Source organism: Oryza sativa, chromosome 7 (genome assembly GCF_034140825.1).
Source record: "Oryza sativa Japonica Group chromosome 7, ASM3414082v1".
Lineage (NCBI taxonomy): Eukaryota > Viridiplantae > Streptophyta > Magnoliopsida > Poales > Poaceae > Oryza > Oryza sativa.
In genome coordinates, this window is record NC_089041.1 from 27,367,142 (window position 1) to 27,384,074 (window position 16,933).

At 45.9% G+C, this 16,933-nt stretch overlaps 4 protein-coding genes, 1 long non-coding RNA gene and 1 pseudogene across 9 annotated transcripts; 3 read left to right on the top strand and 3 right to left on the bottom strand.

The window, feature by feature from the left end:
• Positions 1-736: 736 nt before the first annotated feature.
• Positions 737-5,727, bottom strand: LOC136357519 (uncharacterized). 5 transcript variants are annotated; one of them, XR_010742849.1, is made up of 6 exons: positions 5,613-5,727; positions 5,344-5,455; positions 4,121-4,223; positions 3,809-4,013; positions 3,361-3,613; positions 3,018-3,291 (listed from the first exon to the last, which is right to left on the bottom strand). It is a non-coding gene; the product is annotated as an uncharacterized lncRNA (long non-coding RNA). The 5 variants fall into 5 exon arrangements; XR_010742848.1 differs by adding an exon at positions 737-1,457 and having other exon boundaries at positions 3,125-3,291; positions 3,809-5,455; XR_010742851.1 differs by lacking the exon at positions 4,121-4,223 and having other exon boundaries at positions 3,809-4,046.
• On the top strand, positions 1,179-5,291 carry LOC112936080 (uncharacterized). Its single transcript, XM_026027240.2, has 3 exons — positions 1,179-1,453; positions 2,045-4,244; positions 4,674-5,291. The coding sequence occupies exons 1-3, from the start codon at positions 1,179-1,181 to the stop codon at positions 5,121-5,123; spliced, it is 2,925 nt and encodes a 974-aa protein (XP_025883025.2). The 3' UTR covers positions 5,124-5,291.
• Positions 5,728-9,024: 3,297 nt separating the features above from the next.
• Positions 9,025-9,872, bottom strand: LOC107277981 (uncharacterized; annotated as a pseudogene).
• Positions 9,067-11,567, top strand: LOC136357464 (uncharacterized). Its single transcript, XM_066312728.1, has 3 exons — positions 9,067-10,611; positions 11,338-11,434; positions 11,532-11,567. The coding sequence occupies exons 1-3, from the start codon at positions 10,328-10,330 to the stop codon at positions 11,565-11,567; spliced, it is 417 nt and encodes a 138-aa protein (XP_066168825.1). The 5' UTR covers positions 9,067-10,327.
• Positions 11,568-12,233: 666 nt separating this feature from the next.
• LOC4344121 (uncharacterized) lies at positions 12,234-14,522 on the top strand. Its single transcript, XM_015790588.3, has 2 exons — positions 12,234-13,516; positions 13,947-14,522. The coding sequence occupies exons 1-2, from the start codon at positions 12,251-12,253 to the stop codon at positions 14,376-14,378; spliced, it is 1,698 nt and encodes a 565-aa protein (XP_015646074.2). The 5' UTR covers positions 12,234-12,250; the 3' UTR covers positions 14,379-14,522.
• Positions 13,852-16,698, bottom strand: LOC112939686 (uncharacterized). The gene is made up of 5 exons (XM_026027216.2): positions 16,469-16,698; positions 15,038-15,678; positions 14,848-14,949; positions 14,604-14,703; positions 13,852-14,216 (listed from the first exon to the last, which is right to left on the bottom strand). Exons 1-2 carry the CDS (start codon positions 16,688-16,690, stop codon positions 15,130-15,132), a joined length of 771 nt encoding a protein of 256 aa, XP_025883001.2. The 5' UTR covers positions 16,691-16,698; the 3' UTR covers positions 13,852-14,216; positions 14,604-14,703; positions 14,848-14,949; positions 15,038-15,129.
• Positions 16,699-16,933: the final 235 nt, after the last annotated feature.

The following is a 16,933-nucleotide window of genomic DNA, read 5'->3' on the forward strand; positions in this document are numbered from 1 at the left end:
TGCAAGCCTATTTGTTGTCAGAAGTGTATATACTTTCTCCTTTTTAGCTTTTGGCTAATGTACTTAAACTCCCTTCTGGCCGTGTTTAGTTTCCCCCCTATTCTTAGCTTTTCATCACATCATATCATATCAAAAACTTTCCTACATACATAAACTTCTAACTTTTTTTCCAAACTCTTAACTGTCTTCAAACTTTCAACTTTTTTCAGGAACTAAACACACCCTCTATTAATATAATGTCAGTTAAGTCTGATTGGCCTTTTTAAAAAAAAAACTACTCAACAGTAATAATATTTCTCTTTTTTTTTTCTCGAACACATAGAAAATTGCATATCATTATTTCATTTTTTTTGAACCTGGTATGTTTGGGCTTTATTATAAAGTTAGCATATCCCAGCCTTTGAAACTTGATATTAAAAAGGTAGCAGTGTAAGTGTGAGTCACACTGTCATTTGTGCTAGAAAAACATTTGATGAATCAAAATTAGGTATACCCTCCTCAGTCCTCACTTAGTCACCTTTAGTGCTTAAGATAAAAAATGTGCGTGTTCTCTCTGTCACTAACTCACTGGAACAGATCCAATGCCTTCTTACTCCCTTTTTGCTTTCAGCATTGGATACCTTATTAATATATTATCATCCAAAACTCCGGCGTGATCATGCCATAACTTTGGCAAAGTTTGCACTTTTGGATTAAATTAAGACGCGGACACACACACAAAAACAAAGAAAAAGAGGAGCATGAAACCATACTTTCGAGCTTAATTACTGACAGACATAAGAAAGCTGAAGTCTTAAAAAGTGCTCCCTCCGTCCCATTTTAAGTGCAGCTATGGTTTTTCGCGCTCAACTTTAATCGTCCGTTTTATTTGAAATTTTTTTTAAAAAAATTAAAAACATAAGTCACGAGTAAAATACAATTCATATTTTATCATATCAGAAAAAAAACTAATTATAAAAAATTAAATAAGACGGACGATCAAAGTTAAGTGTGGAAACTTATGGTTACACTTAAAATGGGACAGAGGGAGTATAATCGGATGCTTGTCCAGATAACAGGAAGTATTAATTTCTGACAAGTACATGCGGCCTGGTGATATAAGTACATTAGTTGATTCTCCCGCTTGAGTTGGGTCATGTGTGTGTGCCAAGGTATCCAGAATTCGATCAAATCAATCAATGGCGGTGGCGGCGGACATCACCGGCGGAGAGCACCGCGTCCAAATGCCGGCTCAAGGCGGCGGCGGCCGGCGGCAGAAGCAGCTAGCTGCGCCGGAAAAGCAGCTGAACTGCTTCGTTCACATCCTTGCAGTGATCGAGAGGATGGGCAACGCCCTGGGGACGCTGGCCTTCACCTGGGCAACCGTTGTCCTGCTAGGAGGCTACCCAACCGTGCTCCGTCCTGAGGATGATTTCTGGTTCGCCACCACCATGGTCTTCCTCGAAGCTGCCAGGTACCTATTATGAGTTATGATCAGTTTTCTTCAGTCGTTTTTTCAGCAGGAATATATACCAAAGTTTGATAAGTATTGTGAGTTAGTGTTTACATTGAAGTCTTCCCAAATTTTGGTCGTGTTTTATTGAGAGGAAACCTCCAAAGCTATGAAAGTTTGGTAGGATAGATAGCAATGATAAGGTCTTGTTCACACATCATAGTTTTTTACTTTGCACGAAGACGATTCAATTTTTTTTGACGCAAAAAGGTAAAGAAACTCTACCTTATTGCCATTATATTAATGGAGGGTTAAAAATACAGCGAATTGAAATGAAGAGAGAAAAAGGAATTCCAGCAAAAAGAAAAAGAGAGAGTGCAAAAAAGAAAGAAGGAACTGGGGTCTGGGGAGGAAGAAAGAAAGGAGAGTACAAATTGGAGAAATACAATGTTATAGCACAAATTAGCTGAGCTTGGTCATCCATGTAGTGATGTGGGATTCAATATTTTCACTTTACACCAGAGTTAATATATGCTTCCAATTTGCATCTATGTGGAGAAAAATATTTGGTTTACGGGTTATCATACACTATCCTTTTTACTTACACTGCAGGATGTTTAGCCGCGATAACAGGCTAGATTACCAGTTATTTTTCAGTACTAGAGGAGCTTTTAGACTTCTTGGCTGGAGCGGGTTGCTGACTGTGGCGGTATATTTTTCCGTTGTGCTGGTGATCCTGTCACGCTCTCTCGCTTCCATTGGTGGTAATGTATTGGTGGCTTTACTTGTGGATATGGCGATGCTACTTGCATTGGGTCAGTTGCTGTCTCCAGCAGCTCTAAAACTACTTTGCGATCCGCTACGACATGCTATATCGCTGTGGAGCCCATTACTTGCGATCCTATTGATCGGTCCGTGCATTACTGTGCCAAGCTACGACTTCTATCCCGGACCATTCATTTCGACAAACTCAGAGACCCAATGGATAATGTACCTAGTACTATCTTTGTTTGTCCTCTTAGCGACAATCAGCAGGCTGCGGCTCCCATGCATCAGAAAACTAGCAGACAGTTTTCCCAACACCAAACAGTCAGTTTGGCGTCAAATCATTCTAAACTTGTGCATGCTTGCTGCGATTGTGATGCTGGTATTCATTTTCAGTGAGCTCGGTCCATATGCGATGATCGTGTACCAGCTTTGTGCTCTAGTGGTGGTGTCATTTGGCAACTTCCAGATTCCAGCAGCTGTTGTGCGTGTCGTCCTCGCACTGCTACGCCTTGTACCGCAGAAACCGCATAAATACTTGGTAGATGACAAGAATGGTGAGCATGATAGCGAGAAAAACCTCGAGCCGTCACTAAACATCTTCTACGGGATGGTGCTTGCACAAGGGATTCTCTACATTGTGGCCTGCTTACTGGAGGTATTTTCATTCATCCCTCGGAGATACCTCATCCGCCGTAGCGGATTTGGAGGTCAGATGGGAGTGGAATATGTCAATTTGTACTATGCATATGCCTTTGAGAAATGCATGGGAGGGGCTGTGCTTGCTCCAAAGAAGATCAGCCTCATCACATTTGCCATGGATTCCCTCAACTCAGACTCATCCAGGAATAAGCTCTATGGGGTTCAGATGCTGCACAGATTTCTCAAAAAGGAGCAGCTAAGGACTAAAACAATCACAAAACTCACAAATGCCAAGAAGACGGTAGCTTTGTTGTTCGATATGCTGGGCTGGACAAGTGACGGGGATGAAGAAATCAGATTCTTCGCCGCAAAGGTCACTGCCGAGCTTGCTGGTAGCCTCCGAGTTGTTCAAATCCCTGGGGCAACACAGCTTGTAGCCTCACTTCTGGACACTGATCACCAACAGAGAATAAGGGATCATTTTCTGTTAATTGATAGCCAAGTGGGAAGAGAAGACTCACCAATTCAGCAAGTTGGCATGGCTGAACAGAACTCCCCTGTGCTTAAGTACTTGAAACAGATGGCAATATATTTTTTTATTCCGGTGGATGAGCCATCTAACACGCATCAACGGAACTCACGTTTGCTCAGATGGTGGAAGCAGATCACAAAACGCTGGTCAGTTCCAGAGGAGGAGCCATCCACGGACCAAGATTTCCTCCCCATACAAGGACTGCTAATTCTTCAGAGGCTTGCTAACTTTGATCCTGGAAACTGCATGGAAATCAGCAGAACAACAGGCCTCATCTCAAAGATGATAGATTTTATAAGCTACAGAAATCATATGACAAGTACTAGTGAAGCCCACCAAATAATGCTGGCAAGTTTGTCACTTAGGGTGCTGAGAAGACTTGCAAGTGCTGAAGGGAAGTTAGGTGTAACTCTGCGGCAACAGATTTTGGAACATACCTTCATATTGAGCAATCTTGCAGAGATCATGGATGACAATGGGAGCAGCCATGATTTGAAGCAGTTGGCAGCAGAAATCCTGAAGAACCTTGCCATGGATAGAAACACTAGTGAGGACATCGGGCACATCCGAGTGATCATCAGTAGTTTGATGCGTGAATTTCTCAGCCAAGATCCATCCTCAAGTAGAAACTGTAATCACTTGCTACGGAAAAATGCTGGTCAAGCACTGGCAATTCTGGCAATGGAGAGTACAGATAACTGTTTGGTTATGTTAATGGAACCAGGGTATGTGTTCATTAGAGAACTTACAACTATGATCCATGATAACAGGTACAAATGTACAGCAGCAAGCCTGCTGTGGAATATGTGCGAGCATGCTCAGCCTGAGCTCAGCAACTCAGACCTGAAGGAACTGTCTTACATCTTACGAGAGGTGAGCTGCAAATTCTTCTGTCTTTTTTTGATAGACTAGAGACAAAAACTACTAATTGAAGTATCAAGTGCAATACTGGGGGTGCATACTATAACTACTATTTTCATGTACTTGCTATCTGTACTTTTTCATAAATTGTTAGGGAGAACCGACCTGCAGTTTGCACATTGTTTCTCAAAGCATACACATATGTGCTCTTAATATTGATAGCATTGTAAGCTCATGTCATGATATTGATTATTTGAACCCAACAACATGCAAAAACTATTGTACATTGGAAAACTAAGTATACTGTCGGAAACGTCCTGGGTGACCAAACTAAATAGGTGATAATGTAGCTGAAGTTTGTTGAATAATGTTTTTACTAATCATGATTTTGTTGGCTCACATGGCGTCGCTATTTCCACTAAACATGGTGTCGCTAAACAGGTGCTGGAACGAACAATGGATGCAGAAGGGGCAGAACTAGAGGTCTTTATTGGCCTTAGTTCACAAATATGTAAAGTCATTCCTGAAGACTTTGCCCGAGAAGTAGAGCATGGTCAAATTAAGGAAAAATTCGTAAAGAGGCTTGTCGATGTGCTTAATGCACATATGAGACCCAGTGCCCATTGTCCTGGCATCAGGAGGGTAATTGTTCAGCATGCCATATACTTGATGGAGTTCAATTCTCGCTATGCAAATGATTTCCACAAATGCTGGATGGTGGAAACACTATCAATGGTAGAACGTACGCCCTCGAGATCTGAAAACTACAAGTTGTTTTCAGGAGACACAGGACTCATGGAGCACAACACACCACTTTCCGCTCTTGTGGCCAGAGCAAAAGAGCTGATGGGTCGTGAATGGGTAAGGGGCATCAGCAGCAGTGTCAACTGAGATATATGTAATGTAGCTGGACTAAGAGTCTTAATACTTTCAATAAACATGCTCAATTTCCTCAAGAAAACCATATGTATGATACAATTAAACTCCCACAATGTATACAGTACGAAGATTGTAAGAAAAGCAAGTTGAACTGAGCCCCTCGAGGACCGAACTGTAGCAGCTCTATGCCTCTATCTTTTTGGTGATTGGACAAAGGAGTTTTAGAACGTACCTTTTCTCCTCTGTTTTTTGGCATTGATAACACAGTTGTTGATGCCCATCCATTCTGCTTGAAAGCCATAAAGGTGAAGCATTTTTGCAGGTACATGTTGACATTGCATTCCCTGGTGACAGATAGCAACAATGTGGGGTTCAGGCATTTAACCGAACATCTGATGTGCAGCCCTAGCGAGTATGTAGATCTTCGTCGAGAGCATGCTGCACAACGCCCAGAAAAAAGAAGAGAACGGAGGAAGCAGCCAGAGCGAAAGAGTGGGATACCTTTCACTGTCGGGCGGCCATGAATGGGAGTGGAACTAGCCGGCGGCGCGGCGTCGTGGCGCGAGCTTGTCGTCGCCGGTGCGCGCCCTACCCGACCAGCCGAGCTCGATGGACCAAGGGGAAGGGGACACGCGCGCACGGCCCATTGGGCCTATATACTGTGACAGCCCATCTCACGCTCTACAAGCCTAGTGTGTTCTTTTACTATTTATCACTTGTCTTATTCAAAAATCTATGTAAATATAAAAAACCAAAAGTTGTGCTTAAAGTACATTGGATAATAAAGTAAGTCACAAATAAAATAAATAATAATTCTAATTTTTTTTAATCAGACGAATGGTCAAACAGTGCAAGCAAAAAGTCAAAATACCTTATATTATGGGACGGAGTGAGGAGTAGTAACTAATGAGTAGTGAGAGTCATGTATTTCGTATCGAAGCGCCTCCAATCCTTAGGCCTCTCACAGTGCAGCGTTCCCTCATCTCATTCCACATAGGATGAAGACCCGGATCCAAGTTTTTTATTCCCATAGTGCAAATAGCCTCATTAGTGACTTACTTTTTCGTTTCAGCCCCTGTAAATTTCCATTTCAGCCCTCATGTGTTTATCAATTTACAAAGAAGTCCAAATTTTACAGTAACCACCCTAAAATTGAGAGAAGAATATAAATCTCCACCCATACTACTTTACCCAAATCCCTCAACTTCTCCTCCCTCACGGTCACGCGAGAATTTTCAGAATTTGCCATCGAATACGCACGGTTTTCAGGATATGCCATCTAATTCGCACTACTTTCAGAATATGCCATTGGGACGCGAATTTTCTTCATTCTACGCCACTCCGTCCGCCGACGTCAGTCCTCCTCGTCGTCCGTCCGTCTGCCGCCACCTGCGCCCCGTCCAACCGCCGGCACCGCCGCGTTCTTGTCCGTCCGCCGGCGCCACCCACGTGCCACCGCCCTCGTCATGCTCGGCGTCCTCTGCCACTCGCTGTCGCTCATGCTCAGGTATGCGTCACCTCCGGCGAGCACGCCATCGTCTCCGGCGACGCCGCCCTCGACCTGTCGTGTGCCTGCAGCATCGTCATGCTCATCGCCTACCTCTTCTTCCAACTCAAGACGCATCGCCAGCTGTTTGAGCCCCAACAGGTTCGTGATTGATCGATCCGATGCATGTCCTGTACGTTCGATCCATCCAACCAAATGGTAATCAGGTTGAGGATGATTTAGTGATCGCTCAAGATGATGAGCCAGTACTGGGATGATGACGATGATGCGCGCGGGGGCATACGAATTGGATGCCGGTGTCATTGAGGATGCTGACGCCGGCGGAGGCGAAGTTGGCGCAGACAAGCAGGTTCTCGGGGGCTCAGGTAAGGCAGCGCGGGCATGTGAGTCGGGAAGTTGATCCCGTACGGCGACGCCGCTCGCATCCTTCCGTCGGCGCCGCCCGCGTCCCCGTCCGCCCGCCCCGCCATTGCCCACTACCCCTCTTCACCGAATCTCGCGCGTCTCGCCGAGGAGCACCATCGCGCCTCCACGGGGAAGATGCACTGGTGGAGAAACCATCTTTGGTCGGTCGCCCGAAATCCACAATAGTCTCGGTTCCACTAAAAACCGGGACTAAAGATGATCTTTAGTCCCGGTTGGTGGCTACAGCGGGAATATTTGATCTTTAGTCTCGGTTGGTGTTACCAACCGGGACTAAAAATGATCTTTAGTCCCGGTTCTAAATCTGTCAGGCCTTGTCAGGCCCCCCGATATCTTTAGTCCCGGTTGATAACACCAACCGGGACTAAAGATAGGATCTTTAGTCCCGGTTGGTGTTACCAACCGGGACTAAAGATCCCAGGGATCTTTACTCCCGGTTGATAATATCAACCGGGAATAAAGCGTACGCACCAGCCCACGCACAAGCGCATGCGTAGCCCCTCTCTCTCTCTATCTCCCATCCTTATCTCCTTTTCTTCTCCTTCCTTATCTTCATCCTCTCCCCTTCCTCTTCTCTCACCCCCTCTCCTCCTCCCCTCCCCCTCTTCCTCTTGCAGAGGCAGCCGACGGCGGCGGGATGGGGGACGGGCGCGGGCTGGCGGCGGCCGGCCGGCGGTGGCGGGATGGAGGCGGACGGGCGCGGGCTGGCGGCGGCCGGCCGGCGGTGGCGGGATGGAGGCGGCCGTGCGCGGGCCAGGCGTGGGCTGGGGCTGGAGGCGGCCGGCCGGCGGCGGCAGGATTGCGGCCGGGCGCGGGCCAGCGGGATGGAGGACGGGCGGCGGCGGCCCAGCGTGGGCCGGCGGGATGGAGGCCGGTCGCCGGCAGCCTCGCCCTCCCCTCCTCCAGATCCGGCCAGAGGGGAAGCGGCGGGATGGAGGACGGCCGGCGGCGGCCCGGCGCGGGCCGGCGGGATGGAGGCCGGTCGCCGGCGGCCTTGCCCTCCCCTCCCCCAGATCCGGCCGGAGGGGAAGCGGCGAGATGGGTGGCCGGCCGGCGGCGGGATGGTAGGCCGGCCGGTGAGTCAATTTTTTTTTTATTTTTTTTAATTTGTGGTTTGGATGTTTTGATCTGTGAATGAATCTATGAATCGATATTGTGAATGAATCTGTGATGTTGTGAATGAGTATGTGACTCGATGTTGTCAATGAACCTTTGAATCAATATTGTGAATATATTTGTGATGTTGTGAATGAATATGTGAATGGATATTGTGAATGAATTTGTGGTGAATCTGTGAATCGTGCTGTGGAGTTGTGATGTGGATTTGGGGTTTGATTTGATGATATGCATACCCTCGATTCGGGAGAAAATAAAAAAGAAAAAAGGACTAGCTGATGGACTGCCGCTACCCTCTCTTTAGTCCCGGTTGATGACACCAACCGGGACTAAAGATCGCTATCTTTAGTCCCGGTTGGTGTCATCAACCGGGACTAAAGATCGATCTTTAGTCCCGGTTTTTTCACCCGGGACTAAAGATAGCGATCTTTAGTCCCGGATTGATAGTCCCGGTTTGAAAACCGGGACTATAGGGGGGTTACGAACCGGGACTAAAAAGCACTTCTCCACCAGTGATGGCTGTGTCGGCCTCCTCGACCTACTCGACGACGACCTCCACCACGAGCTCCTCAACTAGGGCGATTTTGTCCAGGCGGCGTGTCGGGTGTTCGCTCGCAGTGGCCGCGTTGAGCAGGCCGTCGCTGCGGCGGCGGATGGACGGGGACTGATGCAGCTGTCGTCAGAGGTGCCGGCGGACGGACGGGGACGTGGGTGCGCGGCGCTGGCGGATGGACAGGAACGCGGCGGCACCGGCGGATGGACGGGGACGCAGGCGGCGGCAAACGGACGGACGACGACGAGGACCGAGGGGCGGATGGAGTGGCGTAGAATGAAGAAAATTCACGTCCCAATGGCGTATTCTGAAAGTAGTGCGAATTAGATGGTATATCCTGAAAACCGTGCGTATTCGATGGCAAATTCTGAAAATTCTCCGGTCACGCCGGCTCTCTCCCCTCCTCTCTCCGCCAGCGCCGGCTCCCCTCCTCCCTCCACCGGCGACGGCTCTCCTCTCCTCCGGCGAAGGACGGCGACGAACTTGGAGAAGCGGGGCAGAGCGCGGGGCGGGAGATGGCGACAAGTTCGGTGGCGGCGGCGCGAGATCTCACCGGCCCCTCCACTTCTGGCCAGTGACGAGGGCGCGGAGGGCTGCGGCGGCGCGAGGGCTCACCGGGCCCCTCCACCCCCGGCAGTGTCTCGACGACGGATCTGGCGTCGGGCGAGCGGCATCCTCGGGGCCTAGCGAACAAACGGCGGCGGCGCGTCCTCGCCCCGCCCTCCTCACCAGCGGCGGCGCCCTCCTTAGCCTCCACCGGAGCTCGACGGCGCCGCCCGAACCTTGCCAGGCGTGGATCTGGCCTAGAGCTTGACGGCGCCGCTCGGACCTCGCCCGGCGCGGGGTGGCGCCGCCGGACATGGAGCTCTGGCGGCGGCGGAAGAATCCGAGCTCGGCATGGCATCCTCCTCCCCCGGCTTTGTTTCAACTTTTTCAGAATCCGAGCTCTGCACATGTGTTTGTTTCAGCTTTTTGAAGCGTTTGTTTCAGCCTTTTCAAGCGAGTTCCTTGCATCCTTGTTAAGGGACGAAAGCCTCAGCGAAGGAACGAGGGCCCACATCCTCTCTCCTCAACAACATCACACAACCTATGTGTAGGGGTGAAGCAACCCGCCACGGTGGTGCACTGTGAAGGGTAGAGTGGAGCTGTTGCATGCTCCGCTCTTAGAAATTAGATTACGACTTTACGAGTATAAAGCTCCGCATCATCCTCAAAGCAGGCGCCGGGAGGTATACCAAACAGGTCTTAATCATTCGTTTTAGTTGGAACTGGAAGTGCATGGTTTGGACCATGCTAATGTCTCTGGCAATATTGCTCTGCAACAATTAACCAATGATGATGTTCATCTTTGTACTGAACTCCTCCTATCCTATATTCCTATTGGTCTTTCTAAATTTTTGCCGGCGCTTCCCTTCCTCTCCCTTTGCCGGCCGGCCGGCGAATCCCATACAGATGGCGTACGGACGCGTTGCTTTTGTTTCTTCTTGGCAACCATGATCGATCGATATCGCGCAAGTACGCACGCGTTGCGTTATAAATTAAATCGTCGAGGATTTCTAGCCCCAGCTGGGGCCGTGACGTACGGTGTCGCGGGTGTAGTAACGTACGTACGCAGCCATGGCGAAGGCCAAGGTGGCCACCGGCGAGGAGGAGCACGGCGGAGTGCAAGTCAAATCATCGCATGGCGGCGAAGGCGGCAACAACAAGGCGGCCGCCGCGCCGGAGAAGCGGCTGAATCGCTTCGTGCACGTCGTTGCGATGACGGAAAGGGTGGGCAACGCGCTCGGCACGCTGGCCTTCACCTGGGCCACCGTCGTCCTCCTCGGCGGCTACCCCACCGTGCTCCGCCCTGACGACGATTTCTGGTTCGCCACGGTCATCGTCTTCCTCGAAGCCGCACGGTATATACAGCACCTTAGTGTTTGATATCGTTGATTTTTTTCTCATAATGTTTGATAATTTATTTTATTTTAAAATTTAGTATAAATATTCAAAAGTACGAGTCATTATAGTTTCTTTGATGATAAAAAGTCACAATAACAAAATACATAACATTTATATTTTTTTAATAAGATGAAGCACCATAGTAAAAGTTAACGATATTTAAGAAACAGAGGTAGTTTATATATGACTCTGATAATTGTCAAAATATATATGATCAGATTTGCTTCTGGGCATCTGGCTAGTAAAGTATAACTAACACTCAGATCATGTAGATGGCCATGATCTTTAGCCATATGTAGCAGGAAATAGTTGAGTACAATCATGTGGATATTATATATCTACAGTAATTGAGAAACTAACCAATCTTGGACAAAAGAGAAACTTCTTATAATGTTTTACTTTTATTTCCCCTACTAAACAGATACTACAAACCATGCATATGCATCCATTGCCATTCTGACAAATTGTTCAAAAGTCAGAGCAACAACTAAGGCCTTTTAGGGGAAAAAAAGAACTTTGCACATGTTAAACTTTCACTTTCAACTTACACCAAGATAATTTATGACTTTCCCTTTAGACAAAATAGTGAAAACCATTCTGATTTATATACATCATGCTCTTATGTTTATACATTATCATACGCTAAGTTCTTTTATTTGACAATGGCACAACTCATACATCAGGATGTTTAGCCGCGAAAACAGACTGGATTACCAACTGTTTTTCAGCACTAGAGGAGCTTTTAGGCGTCTTGGCTGGAATGGTCTGCTGACTGTGATGGTATACTTTTCCACCGTGCTGGTGATCCTGAAAAACTATTATTTCCTTCGTGGTGGAAGCGTATTGGTGCCTTTAATTGTGGTTATGGCAATGCTAGTTGCAATTGGACAAATGCTGTCTCCAAGAGCTCTAAAACTACTAAGCAATCCGCTACGCCATGCCATATCACTGTGGAGCCCATTACTTTCAATCATATTGCTGGGTCCATGTATACCACAACCAGTTTATGATGTTGAAAATCAGGAAGTAATTTTAAAACACTCAAGGACCAGATGGACATTGTACATAGTGCTATTTTTGTTTGTCCTCCTACCGACAATCAGCAGGCTGCGGTTCCCATGTATCGTAAAACTAGTAGACAGTGTTGTGAGCAGAAAACAGTTAGCTTGGCGTCAGGTTATTCTAAACTTTTGCATGTTTGCTGCAATAGTGATGCTAGTATTCACTTTCAATGGGTTCTACGGTCGACTTATAATGGTGGTGTTCCAAGTCTATGCTTTTCTGGTTGTGTCATTGGGCAACTTCCAGATTCCAGTAGCTGTTGTGCGCGTTCTGCTGGCACTGCAACGCCTTGTACCGCAGAACTATATTGCAGATGGTGTTAGTGCCGAGCAGGATGCCGTGCAAAACCTAAAGCCATCTCTAAACATCTTCTACTGTATGGTGATTGGGCAAGGAATTCTCTACATTGTGGCCTGCATGCTGGAGGTCTTTTCCTTCATCCCAAAGAGATCCCTCATCATCCGTGGAGGATTCAGAGGTCAGCTGGGAGTGAAATATGCCAATTTATACTACGCATATGCCTTTGAGAAATGCATGGGAGGGTCTGTACTTGCTCCAAAGAAGATCAACCTCATCACCTTTGCCATGGATTCTCTGAACTCAGACTCAACCAAGAAGAAGCTCTATGGGGTTCAGATGCTGCATAGCTTTCTGAAAAAGGAGCACTTAAGGACTAAAATGATCCCAAAACTCACCAGTTCCACGAAGACGGTGGCCTCGTTGTTCAATATGTTGGGCTGGACGAGTGATGGCGATGCAGATGTTAGATTGTTTGCCGCGAAGGTCACTGCCGAGCTAGCTGGTAGCCTCCGAGTCGTTGCTATCCCTGGAGCAATACAGATAGTAGCATCACTACTGGACACCGATCACCAACTGAAAATAAGGGACCATTTTTTGTTCATTGATAGCCAAGAGGCAAGAGAAGAAGACTTACCAATTAAGCATGTTGGCATGGATGAACAGAAATCCACAGTGCTTAAGTACTGGAAACAGATGGTCATAAACTGTCTGACTCCTGTGGATGAACCGTTTAATATAGATGAACTGAACTTACATATGGCCAGATGTTGGAAGCGGATCACCAAATTCTGGTCAATTCCAGACGAGGAGCCATCCACGGACCAAGATTTCCTTCCTGTACAGGGATTGCTAATCCTTGAGAGGCTTGCTAACTTTGATACTGGAAACTGCATGGAAATCAGCAGAGCTACAGGCCTCATCTCAAAGATGATAGATTTTACAAGCTACAGAAATTATATTACAAGTATCAACGAAGAACATCAAATCATGCTAGCAGGTTTGTCACTGAGGGTGCTGAGAACACTTGCAAGCACTAAAGGGAAGTTCGGTGTAACTCTGCGACAACAGATCTTGGAACATTCCTTCGTATTGAACAATCTTGCAGAGATCTTGAATGATAGTGTGGGTGGCCGTGAACTGAGGGAGCTGGCAGCAGAAATCATTAAAAACCTTGCCATGGATAGAAATGCTAGTGAGGACATTGGGCATTGCCCAGTGATTATCAGTGGTTTGATGCGTGCATTTCTCAGCCAAGTTTCTAGTCACTTGCTACGAAAAATCACTGGTCAAGCACTTGCAATGCTGGCAATGGAGAGTGCCAATAACTGTTTGCTTATGTTAAGGGAACCAGGGTTTGTGTTCATTGAGGAACTTACAGCTATGATCCGTTATGACAAGTACAAATATACAGCAGTGAGTCTGCTGGGGAGTATGTGTGAGCATGCTTGGTCTGAGCTCAGCAACTCAGACCTGAAGGAACTGTCTTACACCCTGCAAGAGGTGAGTGCCGCCAATTCTTCTTTCTTCCTTCCGTTTTGTTTTTGAGAAAACTGCTAATTCATGTTACAAGTGCACTATTGGAGGTGGATATGGTAACTTAACATTTGCGTGTTTGTAATCTTTACTCTTTTTTCCCCATAAATTGTTAGAGAAATCTGATTTGCAATTACCAAATTTTGTTTAGAAATGCTGACATGCATACACATCGGTGCTCTTAATATTAATCGCGTATTTTAGTTCATGCCATGTAATTGACTAATTTGAACACTGCAACTTACAAGAAATATTGCACATCTAAGTGTACTGTTGGAAGCATCCTGGTTCCTGGATGACCATGAACTGAAGTTGCAAATGTAGCTGAAGTATGTCAAATAATGTATTTAGCAATCATGGTTTATCAGCTCAAATGGCATAACTATTTCCAATGCAGGTGCTAAAAGGAATAATGGATGCAGAAGGAGCAGAACTAGAGGTCCTTATTGGCTTTAGTTCACATATATGTAAAATCATTCCTGATGACTTTGCCCAAGAATTAGAGCATAGTCAGATTAAGAAGAAATTTGTAAAGAGGCTTGTTAGTGCCCTTAATGCACATATGAGACCCAGTGCTGATTGTCCCGGCATCAGGAGGGTGATTGTTCAACACGCCATAAACTTGATGGAGTTCGATTCTCGCTACGCAAATGATTTCCACAAATGCCTATCAATGGTAGAGAACACATCGACAAGGTTAGAAAACTACAGGTTGTTCTCCGGTGACGTAGGACTAATGGAGCATCGCACAACACTTTCCACTCTTGTGGCCAGAGCAAAAGAGCTGATGGGCCGTGAGTGGGTACAAGGCATCAGCACTGCCACCTGAATGTAATATGTAGGTTGTACCAATAATTTTGTCTAATAAACAAGTTCAATGTCCTCATTAAAATCATATCTATGTATAATTGAATTCCACCACATAGTTCAAAGATTGCAAATTCATGGAAGCAGTTAGAACGGAGCCCCTATATGGGTGAAATGTATTACCAGCTCTCTCTCTCTCTCTCTCCAGCATATGATTCAGAGATAAAGGAGTATTAAAATGTAGTACCTCTCTCTCCTCTGTTTTGGCAGCAATAATACAGTTGATGCCCACCGATTCAACTCGACAGTCATGGAGGTGGAGAATGCACATGTCAACTTTGCATTCCCTGATAAATAGCAACGAGGTGGATTCAGGCATTTAATCAAACACCAGCGGTGCATCCCCAATGAGTAGATGTCCAGCCAGTGCAACCCATGCCCAGAAAAATAGATGGAAGAAGCAACTGCGGAGGAGGGAAAGAGCGGGGTACCTCTCGCCATTGTCCATGGATGAGAGTGGACTCGTCGGCCGGCGGAGCGACACGAGATGCTCGTCCTATTAGGCCCATATCCCATTAAGGCATTTCTTTTTCCTAAATGAAACCCGAACGGTGGAGAGAAAACAGGGTCAGACAGCAGACAGCAACTACGATTTTAAAAAGCATGGTCGAATAAGCAAACCTGAAAAAATAGGGACAAATTGACAGTTGGACTTCAAAAGAGGGTCAAACAAGCAGTTGTCCCAATTTTTATTAACTCCTGCCCCCCACTCATTAAAACAAATTCGACCAAGTCACCTTCACTGAGATTAACGCAAAAGCAGTCTTTAATTCTCGAGTATCATGCCCATGGTATTTTGGCTTGAAGGAACAGCAATGGTCCAAACTGGATGACAGTGCGCCTACTTTGAAATTTAACTCTATCAAAGATCTCATCCTTACAGCAACCACCGACCTCTTTAACCCACGTGGCTCAGTGATGGTACCATCAAATAGCCGGATTTCCTTATCCAAGCCACTTGTTATACAACCGAGCAACAAATCGAAACTGGTTTGCACTTCTGATATGACAACCTCCACAGTTGCCTCAGCTGCCCAACGAAGACGTGATAAAGTTATGTCAACTGCACCGTAATCGCCAGGGATGCGAAATGTATATGAGTCATTCCATAGGCCTGCAGGGCCTATCAATGATGCACCATCGATCAGCTGTACGTCACATTTTTCTTGTTCGCCTATCTTGATCCTCATGTCATATTCAATTAGAGCATAGTCCATCATGTCTATCCCTCGCTTAGGGCCTGCCATGTTGATGAGCGAACCATACAAAATTATTGTATTAGTTGCTTTTCATATAAAAGTAAGAAATATCTAAAGCTAGATGCTTCCCTTATGGTGTTTCACTTGTAAAAACATTTACGTAAAAGGACCATTTTACAACTGATAACCAAGATCTCACGCATCGAACAAAATGGTTACAAAGTGCATAATGGTGACAGCGAGGGGATTTTGGAATCCATTGTTCATTTGATTTGTTTCAAATCCCAAATAAACATAAGCCTGTATAAAATGAAAGAGAAGACTTATCTAGTGATGGGATCAATAATGCTATGCATCTTCGTATGCCTATGAACAAAAAAAAAATCAATTTGAGTAGTGTACTAAGCAGCAACCAAAAATCAATTTAGCAGAAGACATTTTTTTGGAAATACTTCCGACATTTTGAATAGATTTATGCATGAATCAATGTATGTGCTTCATACAAGTGTCCAAACTCATATGGATGTTGGTAAATCTAGACGAGGAATGGAGAGGCCAAAACGTCTTATGCTTCTAGAGATAATTTTATTTTGGTAAATGGGTTCATAGAACATTTACATCCATTGGGTATTTGCCCCCCCCCCCCCCCTCTTCTCTTGATCTACCAATGATTCTCTTGGGTGGTTTTGCCCACATGGCAGCATCAACCTAACAAGCCATGTGGACAAAACCACCACCAAACTGCCCTAAGGTGGTTTTATACTTGAAGGGGCTAAGCGGACAAACATCAATACTAAGGGGTGTTAGGTAGACTTATTCCTTGAAATAATTGTAGATAAGTCTGGATGTGTACCTGCTCCACAACGATGGGATCATCCCTGCTAAAATTGACGATATAATTAAGCAATGGATCCAGATAAACTCGCACTGCTATGTATCCGTACAACTCTACTAAGCCACCATCCACTGGAAGTTTAGCCAACTTTAATGATAAAAGTTGCAGCATGCTACCAGGAGAATGTGTCATGCAAATTCCATCACGAATGATACAATTTGTGGGATTTGAATGCATCATTGCCTCCAACCGAGCTTCACAAAAAATAAAGTAATAATGTAGGTTTCTAACTGGAAATTAATGCAGTGAACAAATACTTGCATTTGAAAAGCATATGCATGAGCTATTTGATGATTATATGGCCTTATTGGAAAATTTTCCCTTTCATGTACAAAGTAGAAACAACCTATGTTCTTTTTACTAGGAATTGTGCTCCCCACCTGAAAAATTCTTCTTCAGGAACACCCAAAAGAAAGAATTGCC